This window comes from Xiphophorus maculatus, chromosome 6 (assembly GCF_002775205.1).
Source record: "Xiphophorus maculatus strain JP 163 A chromosome 6, X_maculatus-5.0-male, whole genome shotgun sequence".
NCBI classification, from domain to species: Eukaryota; Metazoa; Chordata; class Actinopteri; order Cyprinodontiformes; family Poeciliidae; genus Xiphophorus; species Xiphophorus maculatus.
Genome location: NC_036448.1, coordinates 22,851,309 through 22,866,368, shown reverse-complemented (window position 1 = coordinate 22,866,368; position 15,060 = coordinate 22,851,309). Strand labels below are relative to the sequence as shown.

General features: G+C 34.9%; 2 protein-coding genes across 7 annotated transcripts in view; one reads left to right on the top strand and one right to left on the bottom strand.

Moving 5' to 3' along the window:
* The window catches only part of mtcl1 (microtubule crosslinking factor 1), a 90,666-nt gene extending 84,896 nt beyond the window's left edge, over positions 1-5,770 (top strand). For 2 of the 4 annotated variants that reach the window (XM_023335171.1, XM_023335172.1), the window contains one exon: positions 3,200-5,770. In XM_023335171.1, coding sequence (XP_023190939.1) covers positions 3,200-3,403 — 204 coding nt within the window. In that variant the 3' untranslated portion in view covers positions 3,404-5,770. The remainder of the gene's footprint in view (positions 1-3,199) is intronic. The other 2 variants (XM_023335173.1, XM_023335174.1) reach the window with 2 other exon arrangements.
* A 7,522-nt stretch (positions 5,771-13,292) lies between these two features.
* The window catches only part of LOC102226141 (acetyl-coenzyme A synthetase, cytoplasmic-like), a 33,639-nt gene continuing 31,871 nt past the window's right edge, over positions 13,293-15,060 (bottom strand). For all 3 annotated transcript variants that reach the window (XM_023335526.1, XM_023335525.1, XM_005801970.3), the window contains 2 exons: positions 13,668-13,742; positions 13,293-13,587 (listed from right to left, as the gene is read on the bottom strand). In XM_023335526.1, the coding sequence (XP_023191294.1) occupies positions 13,460-13,587; positions 13,668-13,742 (203 nt within the window). In that variant the 3' untranslated portion in view covers positions 13,293-13,459. The remainder of the gene's footprint in view (positions 13,588-13,667; positions 13,743-15,060) is intronic.

Below are 15,060 nucleotides of genomic sequence, written 5' to 3'. Positions count from 1 at the left end.
AGAAAATACTGCAGAACAATAGAAACATTTGTTGCTTTTATATCTCAGCACACCTTTTCTGTTTTGGTGCAACAGCATGTATTTTGGGACACAAGTGTCACGTATCTGGAGGATTGACTGAACTAGTGTTACTTGTTTTCATTTAAACTTTGAAAAAACATGGCAAACACAGAAAAAACATTACCAAACATATTAAAACATCACATTTCCAACCTTATCTATGTGTTTGCAAAACAACATTCTTTTTGTGCATTAGATGCACTTTACCTCTGGTGATATAACTTAAAGCATTCCTGGTTTGCATTCAAACACAGGAAGACATTACATTTCTCACATTTCCACCTGGACACTCCTTTTGGACACAGACTACATCTCCCTCATAAATGAATGTATCGCCGTAACAGCTGGAATCTCCTCCTTGGCATGATGTCAGTGATCAGGTCGAAGCGTGATTCACGGTGCCAGTAGTCCTCCAGTGATGGGAAATTGAAAACACCCATAAAAAGAAGGATCACTAGGAAATGCTCTATCTTTTCAGGACTAGTCTTGATTGGATCCCCCAACTCTTGAGCATAGTACAAATTGGTGTGATGTGCGATATATTCAATCATCTCATCAGTGAAGAGCATTTTGAAATACTGGAAGGGTGAGGGCACAGCTTCAAGGGGTTAAAATCTTGAATTAAGAACCTGGAACTCATCAATGTCTTCCTGCTTCCAGATTCTTCTTGTGCTTTTGTTGGGGCCTGGGGTGTAACTTGGGTCGGCGTTGTCATTTGGCTGCTCCAAGGGAACAGTTTTTAGTGTGTGTTTCCCTTTCCGGCTCCTTTTACGAGGTGGCTGTGTAGAAGATCTGCTTTTTCAGGGAGCCTCCTCTTCATCCAGGGATTCAGAAGAGCTGTCTCCAGTATCATCTGCTTGTGTGGGCTGATAATCAGGATCGTCTACTTGGTCATCATCACTTAGATGACAATCAGATTCTTAAGGATTTTGTGGTACAAGGGCGAGAAGAGTGCGTGGCTTTGCACCATAGAAGGATTTAGTGTCCCTCTAGTGGTGATTGAAAAGTTAAAATTAGTTAGTAGTTGTGAAAATTATGATTTCCCCACATTTATTCTAAAATTTTACCATATTTGCTAATATCAACTCAGAAAGTCACAAAAATTATTTTGTAAGATAATGATGTTATAATTATTCTTAGTGTATAACACTGTAATAACACATTGTTTCATATTTACACCAATAGATGAAAATTACTTTTGATTTTATAGCAAAAAAAATTAAATGTTAACTACATTAGCTTAATTTGCAACATTTACCATAAAGTGACAAATCAACCGTTTGGTCAAGCATATTTTAAAAAAATTATTAGACCTTTAATTTAGCTTTTTAGGTGGTATCAAGTAACATAATTCTGTTTAGTAAGGTCTATAACACTATTATATGCCAGAAACCTATTTCTACCTTTCAAAGTTTTACCACAACCAGTCGATATTTGTGACAGATTTTTGTGTTTCTGACTTCCTGGTTGGAGAGGGGAAGAAGAAGAATACTATTTAAAGAAACAGTGCCCTCCAGTGGATTTCTTTAGCATATCGTACCTCAACCAAGCGGCAGACATGGCTCAATCAGGTTAAGCTAAGTTAGGCACTCCTCATATTGAGATATAGAGACTCAAAATGTGCTAAATCATATGGTCGAGTGGGCAGTTAAAGGGTTAATAATGTCAAAATTTCCATGTTTCATTGAGTCAACAAAATTATTATACCGCGGCGGCGCGGCTATGGATGGCATGTAAAAGAATTGATTTTGCCTTCCAGCCTTGTCCGCATGCGCGAAATGTCCTTATGTAAACAATAACATGCGGGGGGGGTGGGGGGGCTGTATTTGTTTATCTGATTAAGAGATCGCAGCGGAGTCAGGCCGCAGCGTCCCAGTCAGAGGAACAGAGAAATACGCGAGTCACAGTTTGTCCTACTGTACTTCGTATTGATGATTAAAATGATTATTTCACTGTAGTTATTTGTAATAAAGCGTTATATTTGTTTAAAAATGCTTGGGCCTTAAGACATTTTTTTGTTCTTTGGTTTCAATATAGAGTATTTAATTATGCTGTATAATAATTGTAAAAAATAAAGGTAACTACTTGATTTCGCCTATCACTGGTTCTTTTCGGAACGCAACCCGCGAGTAACGAGGCTTCACTGTATACACCATTTTTATCACAACTGAAGGTAAAATAGTTACTTGATTTTGCTATAAAACGATATTATGTGCCTGGAAAATATGATTCTGTCCCTTTAAGTTGAGTTGCTGAAGCAATGAACTTGAAATCGTTTTTAGATTTTTCTCCTTCCTCTTTGCCTATTTTAAGCCAAGTAAGTTTTTCTCTGCTTCTCTCTGCTGACATTTGGAGGAAATAGACGCAGCAAACTTTTCCAACCTTTACGTTCGACTGAACGTTTTTAATCTTCCTCCTGCGACATTAAACATCTTCTACATTAACTGAACTCAACTACTCACATTTCCCTCACCTTGATGCTCGAAGTCGTCTTTAAAACATCCAGATGTTCTAACTTTCCTGTGTTCCTCAGTTTCTGTTCACCAGAGGTGGTTACAGTGACGTAGATGAAGGTTTTCTGTTTGCTAAATGATCACAGACGAAGTAAAATCATCTTACAATAGAAAATTATGGCAACATCACCAATAATTTGTCTTTAAATAATCGTAATGTTTACTTTTTGCACATCTATCCAGTGATTTTTACTCAAATCTGCATTAAAATTAATGTATTACATTTGGTTAAACATAGCAAGCATTTCTAAATAGAGTATTTTATTATGTCGATAATTTGCAGAGGTAAGCATCCAAAATTTATACTCAAGTAAGAGTTTTGCTACTTCAGCATATTTTTACTCAAGTAAAAATTATTTGGTAAAAAGTCTATTCAAGTACTGAGCAACTGATCAAATTATCCATCTCTTAATATTTAAAAATGACAAGATCAATTGGACCAAAATATGAAGTTGAGTGGAAATGTTGGTATAAGTAAAAGTAAATATTTTTCAAAGAAATGACTCAAGTAAATGTAACTAGTTACTACCCAGCTCTGGTGTTCACCTTCCTCTTCGTCGCTCAGCTGCAGACGCCGTGTTGCTTTTCTTTTTCTTCTTCTCCTGACTGCTGCTTGTCGTTGGCAGGACCTGCCTCGGTCGCCGGTGGCGCCGCCTTTGGACTCCTGCTTCCTGCGGCCGGCCCGCCCGGCTAACCGCCGACCCCCGTCACGCTGGGCCGCGCGCTCCCCCTCCTCTTCACCCAAGTGGAGCGAGGGGACGAAGAGGAGGTTCACCTTCCCGCCGATGGGACACAGGAAGCCCATCCTGGAGGGAGAGGAACCGGCGTGACTTATCCCTCCCCCCTCTTCCTTTGTTTAAGCCGACCCAGTACCTCAGAATCGTCCCCCCAGAACGGGAGACCCATAAAGACATGGCGCCTGAACCGGGGGAGGATCTAATACGTAGCACCAGCGGATCACTAAAGGAACCAGGACTTTTTGGAAGAATCTGGAATGTACTGTAATATCATGACATCACAGCGTTCAGTAAATCCATTTCCATCAGAGGTGCCTGTCCAGGTGCGTCTTAATGAATCAGAATATCACAGAAAAAATTTAATTCCTGCAGGATTTCAGTTCAAAATAATCGATATTGACACAGAGTGAAATATTAATATGTTTGCTTGTACTGAAAGGTGAATTTCCTCTGGGATTAATAAAATAAACTCAATTCAGTTCAGTTGTGTCTTACAGATAATAAAAACCCTTAATTCAGTTTTTGGGAAATTTGAAAGTCACATAAAAAAAGATTTTTAATATGGATTCATAGATATTAAAGGCCGATATTGATATTTGATATTAATATTGCTGCTATAACCGATATTTACCAATATTATATATATTTTACTTCCTATTTGACACATTTGGAAAAAAAAATATTGGTTGTTCATATCGGCCCAGTTTTATTCAACAGTCTGATACTGATGTGTTTAAAAGTGACTAATATCGGCCGATACCGATGTTAGTGCCGATATCCAACAGCAGTCAGTGTAACAACATATCTAATGAAACCTCTGACTGAAGACTGTTGCTGTATGAAAGTGTCATGACATGCTAACAGCTCAATGTCCGATATTCCAGAGTAACATGTCCTGAATGACATCATCAGTTGCTAGCAAGCACTGCTGATCCACCTCCTTTGCTTTTGCTGCTCCTTTTTTTTTATTTCTGTGGTTAGAAAGCCTCGCAGAGAGACGTTGGAGTAGGGGATGTGATCCTTTCTCTTAATAATCCATGGAGGAGATGGATTTCACTTTCTCCTTCTGTTATTTGAGGTAGTGAGATGCTAATTAGCTGCTCCCTGCTTTAAAAACAAACCGTGTTGCCAAGGTTACATGTAACCAAAAATCACTCCAGCTGTACTCCATCATAAACTAAAGGAAATAATTGTCCAAACATCTTTTTTTTTTTTTTTACCTCCACCACCTTTTGTGTTCCTATACGTATTTACAGTCACACTTGTAGTTTTTCTGTAAACTCTTGCAGCCAAACATTTTGTTGACAAATTCACTATTGTGTCTTTGTGCAAAGGCAATAAAGTAAGTCTAAATATATTTTTAAAAAAGTATGAAGAAAAGTTTACAGGATGCAGACTAACAAAATATCTCTACCTCCATTAGCGGCCAAATTCTAGAATTCAGTTTTTCCTTCCACTCAACTTTAACTTAGAGGACATTGCTGTGAACAGTAACCTTCTTTAGCAATGACCTTTTCTTTGTTAATCCTGTTTTTCATTGATTTTATGTAATTCTCTGAAGTTCTAAAAAAATAATTTAGGTTCTTGTTAGCTAAAAGCCATAATGATCAAAATTAATATAAATAAATGCTTGAAATATTCTCTGTTTTAGTAAATCTGTGTAAGTTAAACATTTTGAGCTGAATCACTGAAACAAATTAGCTTTTTGGTGATATTCTAATTAATTGATACGCACTTGTATGTTTAAGTTACTCATTATCCCTCATATTTAAATGTATTTAAATGTATTTGTTGCAGTTTTTAACTTTTTTTCAGGAAAAAACTGCTGGCTAGCTGAACATTGCACTGTTATTTTCTGTTACCAATTTATTTTTTTACATCATTCATGCATCTGAACGTGATTTTTTTTACTTTGCCTGCCTCTCAAGTTCACTTTTCTCTTTCAACACAAGAAAACAAAACAAATTTGGGTTTATTCTTCCGACCTGAAGAGGAAACCCATGATGTCATTTCTGATGCTACCGCCCTTATTTATTTCTACGTTAAGATGAATGTTTGTCTCTGTTGACTTGATGAACCTGAAGAAACTTATCCATATTTGGAAGGCAGAATAAAACCAGTTTGCATGCCTTTTGAACACTAGCACTTTAGTGCATGTACATCTGAGCTCTAGTCTTTTGTGGTCACTCTGCTCAGCCGTGAGGAAAAACTCATCGCAAAGGGAATCTAGAGCTGATTTTGTTGTCACATGAAATACCAGTTTTTAAGTAAATTATTGTACCTTCTAGGCTGTCTTTGTTACTGTTGGATATGGATTTTTTTTCTTTTGACAAGAAAAACGGATTGTGAAAACAAAAATATGAATGTTTTAAATGGAACGTCTGTGTCAAAAAAAATGTCTAACAAGCTATAGTCTTATGAAAATATTAAATGGTAATAAACATGAATGTGTATTTACAAGTTCCCCTCTGGTTTCATGTGATTATGAGTTACAGGATGATCCCGGACGAGCCCCCAGTTTTTGCTTTGTTTTTAGAACATTAATTGACTTTTCAGCAAGATTTAGGAGCTTTTTAAAGTAAACAATTCATTAATATACATTTTAAGAAGTATTAGTTCCACTGCTAGATTACTGCACTTATAAAAAGATATTTTTCCCATTTCCTAAATTAAATAATCTGCCAGTAGAACTAGTACTGTCTTTTTTATTAGCAATTTCTAAGAATTATTGACCAAAAGGCTGCTTATATGTTAGTTTTATCTTATTTTAAGATAAAACTTAAATAACTGTGCTAAGATATTTGCACTAGAGATTAGACAAAAATACTTGGTAAGACTTTGTGTTTTTATAGTGTATTATATAAAAAATGATTTCAAAATAACAATTTATCTCAATAATTACTGGGACAACATTGCAAAAACACAAAATCTTATCAAATATTATTGTCTAGTTAGTTGTAGCACACTTGAAGTAAAACAAAATTAACTTTCAAGTAACTTTAAATCAAGAAATTGAGCTTGTTTTAAGTCAAATACTCCTTAATATTTATTTATAAAGTTCTAGTTCTATTGGCAGATTATTTCACTTATAAGAAGACATTTTTCTCATGTTATAAGTGAAATAATCTGCCAGTAGAACTTATACTTTTTATCAATTTTAAGGAATTATTGACTTAAAACAATGCTGAAAAGTTACTTGTAAGTAAATTTTGTCTTATTTTGCGTGCATTAAGATATTTACACTACAGATTAGACAAGAAATACTTGGTAATATTTTGTGTTTTTCCAGTGTTGGATGTTTGAACATGACCATTACAATCTAGCAAGACTTTATACTTGTATTCACGGTTTGGGGAATAAGTTGTTTCGACTGGACTTGTGATTCTACAAGGACGAATTGAAGTGACCAGAAGAAAAGCAGTTGAAGATGGTGAAAGTTCGCATCCGATGAAGAAATTAATAAATGATTTTCTGTTAAAAAAAATTATCTGGAAATCTAAAACACACCAATAGGATCCCGGAAAAAGTGTAAACTCATGGTGGATTGTATCGCCTGTGATTTAAATGAGTTTCCTATTCATGCTGATCCCAAACCGTGTGTGTGTGTGCGTGTGCGTGTGCGTGTGCGTGTGTGTGTGTGCGTGTGCGTGTGCGTGTGTGTGTGTGATCAGTGTGTCTGCAGATTACAGTGCAGCGCTCAGGATTACAGTGGGTCAGGCAGGATGGAGACAGAGAACATAAATAAGAAGATTTCATCCTCCCAGAAGTCAAATCCTCTTTTATTACGATCATACATGTGTCATCTTAGTCATGTTTTGCAGCATGTCACGCAAGATAAACCCCAGAATAATACACTTAGTTATTTATATAATGGTGATATGAAGACATTATTGTGAGGATGTGTAAAGGAGAATCATTTTATTCTGGAGATACTGGATTATTTTTGGGTTTTATTATCTGTCATACTCATCAAAATTACAAGAAACAAAGACTGGAATATATTATCACTATATGTGTGATGATTCTATGTGTTTTTCACTTTTATGCGATATTTTAATTTTTTTAGATGTACTGTTATAATCCATTAATGTAAATTCTTAACTTAATTACTTCTCTATGAACTCTGTGCGTTCTGTAAACTTATCTTAAAATCTATATCTCAAAACTTCCTCAAATATTGTATTTATCTTTATGAAAAGTAAGAAAAACTCTTAAAGACACCAGAGTTTGATTAGAGTTTCTAACCAGAATCTCAGAATGAAATCACAGCAGCAGCTTCATTTCTATTCACCATATAATTGCACAACTTGACAATTTGAAAATAAATTTGCTTAATGGAAACACAACAATTTTGAAGAAAATAAAGTTTTCAATAGAAAACACCATAATTGAAAATTTGTGTTTTTTCATAATTAGTGGAATATTGACAAAGTTTTGCATACATTTATAAATTAAATGAAGCTACAGAGTGAAAATTTTCTGCTTCTTGTTGGCACTAAGTAGTTGTGTTTCCATTAACTGTAGAGTTACACAGATTAAAATTACAAAAATAATTTTTTTCAATTGAAACATGCCAATTTAAAAAGAACTCACATTTTTTAATAAACAGTTTTGGTGCTAGAATTAGGTGCTTTTTCTCACTGTATTGAAAGTTGTTTATTTTTCAAATCTGCAATGGAAAAACTTTTTCTGCATCACACAAGTCACTTGATCAACAACTAGATGTTACTACTGGTGGAAACCACTAAGAAGAAGAAGACAGGAAGTATTTGGAGAATGATGGCGCTGCATGTTTTTTAATGACTTATTGCCTGAACAAACTTATTTACAGGTAATTTTAGCTGAGTTTCTTTTTTAATGGAAACACCACAATTACAAAATTGTGTTTTTGGACATTAACTGCCTTTCCTTTACAAATGTGCGCAAAACTTTATTGATACTCCGCTAAAGTGAAAAAACAAAATTTCGCAATTGTGGTGTTTCAATTAAATAAGAAATGAAAATCACATGAGAATAATTTCATTCAGGTGATATGCCATTATGAAACATGTCATCCTGTTACCACTTCCTGTTATCTTCATCTTCATGGTTTCCATCAGTTGTAACATCCGGTTGTTGATCGTGCGACTCGTGATGCGAAAGAAGTGTTTATGTTGCAGTTTTGAGAAATGAACCAATTTTTATAAAACTGAAAACACGTCATATCCGAGCACTAAAACTTTTTGTCTAAATAATAATACTTTTTATTATTCAATTTTTTTCCCAAATGTCAAATTGTGCAACTATAAGATCAATAGAAACGCAGCTAATCGCAGAATATTTACATTTGTAATAGAAACGCAGCTAGAGTGAAAAACATTTGCTTCTTGTTGGCACTAAGACAGAGAGCTGCTGAAAATGGGTAAAGGGATTGATGGAGTGGATGAAGCAGCAAGCTGAGGGCCCAGGATACCTTTAATGAATAATAAATGTGGCCCCAGCTGCAGGCTGGGAGCCACTGATGTCTGTGAGTGGGTCAGCAGAGAGGAGAAAAAGAAGAAGAAGAAGAAGAGGTCGCTTTGCTTTTACTTCCCTCTGCCCTGAGAGGAACTCACCACTGCTGAATAATTTACAGCAAAGACTCTGCTCACTCAGACACTTTGCTGCTATCTGGAGACCGGCCCCTCCTTTAATGTTGGATGTCAGCAGCAGGAAGGAGGCAACCCAAGCAACAGACACAGAAAAGAGAAAATAAACATCATATGCAGGAAAAGTTTGATTTTATTGAGGTAACTGTTTGCTAACGATTAACTGAAAGAGAGAATCTGTGTTTCATTGTTAAACTTAGCAAAGTGAGCTGCTGGGTTTTTACATTTTTACACAAATCTCATCGATTTGTGTTTTTGCAGTTGATATAATATATTATATTCAAACAAAAAGCTGTTTGGATCTACTTCTGCATCACTTCCACCAACATTGGTTGTTTCCGTGATGGCTGACAGGTACAAAAACCCAGGAAATAGCAATATGAACTGCAAACACATTAATGATTCAAACTCCAAGACATTAAAAACAAACACAAATTCACCAGAAGCAGTTTTCATTTGAAGTTATTTTGTTGATTTTGCTTCTGTTTTCTGTAATTACAGCATTCTTTTCTGACTTGTAGCATTTTTCTCCTGCACTTCTTTCTTGTCTGTCTGTTTGGAGTTTGCATCATTCATGTGTTTGTAGCTCACTTCTACAATTTTGTAATCTGAAATTTTTCAGTTTCAAAAGTCAAAAATATGTGTATTGTGGAAATTTTCAAAAAGAAATTCAACTTTGCATCAGATTTATTTTTAGTGTTTTATTATTTTCTGTAAAAATAAAATAAAATAAATCGTAAACTTACTTATTTGAAAGCAAACGGTTTTCACCCAATCAAAATTTTCTTCTCTGTTGCGAGGCAGATAGTTGTCAAATCAGCCAATCATATCACTCACTCCTCTAAATGGGCTGGCTTTGTAGTGACAGGCTCCGCCCCTTTTGAGGACTAACCAATCAGAGCTCAACCTGCATGTCCGGTGCTAGACCCTGCTTTAAATACACTTTGAAACCACGGCGATGCATGTATATCTATATAGTTATCACTGAAAACAATTTAATGACTTATTTTCGTCACAACGTGTCGCGTATGCTGAACTGACAGCTCCTCTGACGGTCGGACTTCTTAATGCGCATGCGCAGGCATGCGTACTCACTGCATGTATGCTATTCTGACAGCGTATGATAATCTGGTAGAACACCGGACATGGCAGCGGGTCAATTTCCGGGCTATTAAAACAAAGAAGAAGAATTTGAGACCCGCAGAGAGGCTGCTAGCTTAAGGTAGGAGAACACTTTAGCTTGTCGGTTTACGGCGGAGTTCCGAACATTGAATTTTAACTTAAAGTTGAATTATTTGGCTAAAAAATTACCCAGCACCGAACTCAATTTAAAGTAGAACAAAAATGGCGTCAGTTAGGTTTTTCAGCTCTTCCATGCCGCCTTACGCTGTTTTCCCAAGACCAGAAATTAACAAGAGGCGGCAGCTTCCAGTTTCTGAGCTCTGATTTAAACACAAACAGTTTCCTGTTTAATTTAACACTGAAAACATTAGTATTTTCTGTTGCTTTCAAGTCAAAGCTCAGTTTAACATTTGTTTTATTTATAGCACAGCTACTTTCCAGTCCTTTGCACAAAGCAACATGGAGGCTGGGCTGATGTTTTTCTCCTCAGCGGAATAATCTCATTTCTTCCCGTGCAGCAGGGCGGTTTTCCTGGAAAACATTTCAGACATCCTGTGTTCTCCACTAATGTGCTAAATGTGTTTAAGGACCAAGTGATTAATCAGTTTTAGACATGAAATAAATATCACTCTTACATCACTGTTTATGTGATGTCTGACGTTTGAGCTGAAATGTTAATTTGCAGCTTTTAGATGCTACAAATGTAATGTTTGATCAATATTTGGATATTTTCTCTCTTTATTTCCAGAGAAATTCACATTAATGCATCTATTTAATTTTTTACTCTAATATTTTATGCTAAAATCTGGATTTTATACTGTCAGTTTTGACGTGACAACCCTACCTACTAGTCGTTTGCCACACTCCTGGGTTAATTGCGATTATTATGAACACACAGTAATTGTGAAACTGTGTTTTTTTTACATTACCATAATTTCCACACTGTGGCGAACCTCTGCAATGGAAATTCTGTGGAGCTAAATTGGAGCCATAAAGTTTGCATTAAAACAATTTTTAAACTGAAAAAAGAAAAAAATAGAAATTGAAAAAAAAAAATTTAAAGGTGAAGAAATGTTGAATTTGAAAAGGAGTTTTTAACTTTTTCAATTTCAAATTCGCCTGTCTTGATGTCAGATTTTGATGGACAAGTAGACCAAGAAGTTATTTCAATAAACGATAATATTGTTGTTTTGAGACCATTTTCAAATAATTTAAATAATGGCCATTATCAAACATCAATAAACCTTAAATTCTAACACTGGAACTGGAAGACATTTTAAATATTCAAAATAATTAAACAAAACAGAAATAACAAACAAAATAAATTATGTAGCCTGTGTAAACAAAATTGTTTTTCAAAAATAAGGGCTACATGAGACCAAAGCACCAATGATTTTTGGCATCCAGTTTTTCATAGAAAGAAAGAAAAGAAAAATTTTAATTTATTGCACAATTAATTGATTTATTGCTTATTGTGATGGGCTTCAGTTCAAACTTAAAAAATATATGTTTTCAGTTTTAAAATAAAACTTTGTGCAAACCTTGTGGCTGCAATTTAGCTCCATATTTTCCTGAATGAGCGTTAATTAATCATGTTTTTTTTGTGTATACTGCTTTGTTTTGAAGGAAAGTTTGTTTATTTTTCTGCTGCAGTTTTAATCTGTTCGTCAAACGACCACATATAAAATGCCCAGCAGAGCTGCGAGTTCGGTTGCACCATCTGTCTTTGCCTTTCATGATTGAAAACAAAGAGAGGACCTTCATTAAGTGCCTTATTAGTTCCTCCTTTTGTTTTTGTTTCTGGAGTTTGCCTCGGACGGCTCTGGCACAAACCCAACGCTGCGCATTCATTCACCGCCTGCTTCATCTCCCAGCAGCCCAAATGCTCACGCATACAGAGACGATCCTTCAGGGAAGCAACAAAGCAGTTTGAAGTCTTTTTTTTTTTTAAATCAGTGTGAAGCCACAAATAATGAGCTCAAAAAAAGTTAAATTTTGAAGGAACATAAAAGCGGAGCATCGCTATTAACCTCCAGGTCTAAAGAAATCCTTAAAAATTCTGCATTGAAGCAACTAAATTATTGAATATTGTAACTTAAGTCCTTTTGAGATGAAATCTACAAAAACCCCAAATATTAGAAAAAGACAGAAAAATGTTTTCATCTTCCATAAAGTCACACATCTGGGGGAATATTATGGTTCAGAATACTGCACCATTAAATGTAGAAGTTGATGTTCGTATATTTAAAAACTTTATAAAATAAAGCTAAAGCTTTACTTTGGTGACTATGTGTTAACAATCAGGAGCAATACTTTAAATTTTTTGCATTATTGTTGCAGATGTGACTATAAAAATATAGTTTTACAAAGTAAGTAAGTATTTATGACAGTCAAAGCTAATAAACTAGCTAATTAGGCCTGCATTAATAAATCAATAAATAATAAGAGAACAGATCAGACAAAAAAAGTGAATATACATTCAAGATTAATTAAATAAAATTAAACAGTAAAACAGAAAAAAGCCCTGAAAAATATGAGTAAACGGTATAAATATTTAAAAAATTTAAAAAATAAGTCCAGAAGGAAGGGAAAAATAGATCCAATGAAAGACAAAATTAACAAGTTGAAAACAAAAAAAATGTCAGGGAAAAATTCTAATAGATTATTTAAGTAGATATAAAATAAAGTTAAATTAGAAATAAAGAAAAATGGATAAAATTAAAGTGAAACACTTTTATGTAAACTCCAGATCAAATAAATATCTGATGTTCTTCTATTTTCTTTTTTTAAAACGTATCGAAGCTGCCGGGTTACCAAACATCTGCAGGAAGAAAGAGAGGAGGATGGGATGAAGATGTGAGGTGGTGGAGGAGGAGGCGGTTGCCATGGTTACAAACAGCCCGCTGCTGGGGGTAATGATGCAACATCTCCGTTTTCTCCTCCTTTTCTCCTCTGTGTTCCTGATTGCATAAAAGAGACAAATATCTCTTTTTTTTCTTCTCTTTTATCTCAGTTTTAAATCATCTGAAGTTTGTAATTTCTAAATAGTGTCACTCTCTTGCCTTAAGACGCCCTTTTATATATTAATTTCCCTGAAATAACTGCATGTGGGAGAGTTTTCTGCATTGTTGCGCAAGAAAAGGGAGCGCGGTTTTCAGGCAGCGGCTGCAGAGGATGATTCCTGCCACATGGGGGCGACATTTAGCCGCTGAGAATAAAGGTGGAACAGCAAAAACGGATGACACGTTTTATTATGGCTGGATTAATGTGGAAATATACATAAAGTGTCAGCAGAAAAATAAATCACTTTAAAAAAATTACAATATGTTGGCCCAAAAATCTACAATAAAAACATTTTCTTTGGCTTTAAAAATTATTTTCTAAATTTCTGAGCGCCTCCTCAGGCGGCGGCCTTGCTCCTCTGGCTGAACAACACCTCCACCACCTTGGGGTCGGCCAGTGTGGAAAGGTCACCCAGGTCCTTCTCGTTGCGCGCGATCTGCCGGAGGATTCGCCTCATTATCTTTCCTGAAGAAGAGGAGGAGGAAGAAGAGGAGCTGAGCATTTTATAGGGAAACAGTCGAGGAAGAGGAAGCAGCAGACGTTACCTGAACGCGTCTTCGGCAGCGCCGGGGCGTTTTGAATAAAGTCTGGTGTGGCGATTGGTCCGATTTTCTCTCTTACTAAGAGGAGGACACAGAAAAGGTGAGAAATAAACAATTATTTATGAATATAAGTTAATATAATTTCTGTTTCGGTTTTAGGATACTATATTGATAGTAAGTTATTCATTGTTTTACACATAAAAGCATTATTTGCTAGTATTTTATACCTAACAAGAACTTAAAATTTTAACCTGTTTTTGAAGCTACATCAGTTCACTAATGAGTTCAAACCTTTTATTCTGGAAGCTCTCTAGAAGATATTACTAGAAAAACATGAATATTTTTACCTAATTTAACCTTAAAAATGATTAAAGAAACGTATCAGTGTTCTGTTTGATGTAAATTAGCTAAATGCTATAAATTGAGTTTGAGTTTTACATTTCTCCTTATTTTCAAGTTGAAATAAAAGTACAAAATCTGATTTAACGGACAAGATTTAATTTTTAAGTATGTTTAAGTTAATGGAAAAGAAAAACATCAGTTTTTTAGATATTTAATAGTTTTCTTTAAGGTTTAAAGTGATAATTTAACTATTTGCGTTAGTTACTTAAATATGTCATTATAAAATACCTTTACGCAAACTGGATTGAATTTGCATTGTATAAAAAGTTTTAACTGTCTATTTAATCTTTTCAGGCATCATGTATGATGGAACCAAACTTTCATCAAGGACACAAACAGGATATTTTTTAATGTATATTTGATCTTGAGTATTGTTGTTCATGGTGAAAAGATTATTTAAAAAGAACATTCTAGTAAAAAGAAGCTATTTTTTTTACCTATACATCAGCGTCCAATAAACGCCAATCTGTGTTTATTTGTACGATACGTCTTGCTTAGATTCATGAAATCTAAAATATGATGTACGTTTAGTTAGTGCTTGCTGTTGGCTACAAAACTAAATAATATAAATATATCCAGCAGTATTAATTGAATATCAGATATCATGAATCGGGTATTATATATCACATATAGTTTGCTGCATATTGTTAGTCAAATATATACCATTGTATATGATGTGGCAAATATTGTATATTCCATATTTTACGTCATTTATTCCATGTTGTGTTTGATTTATCGTACATTGTCCATGGTATATAGCCTGTTGCATGTTATATGTTGTGTATCAAACATCATATTTCGAACATCGTGTGTTGTATTTTGTATCTCTAAAGCAGTCTGTCTCAAACTATGGTCCACGGGCCACTGGTGGGTCGAAGTACTGCATGTAAACAACTGATTATTTATAGTGGCGTTAGCTCTAAGTGCCATGCTCAGCTAGCTTACCAAAGGATTGTGTTTAAAAATAATAATGGATAAGTGGCTTAAGACCGGG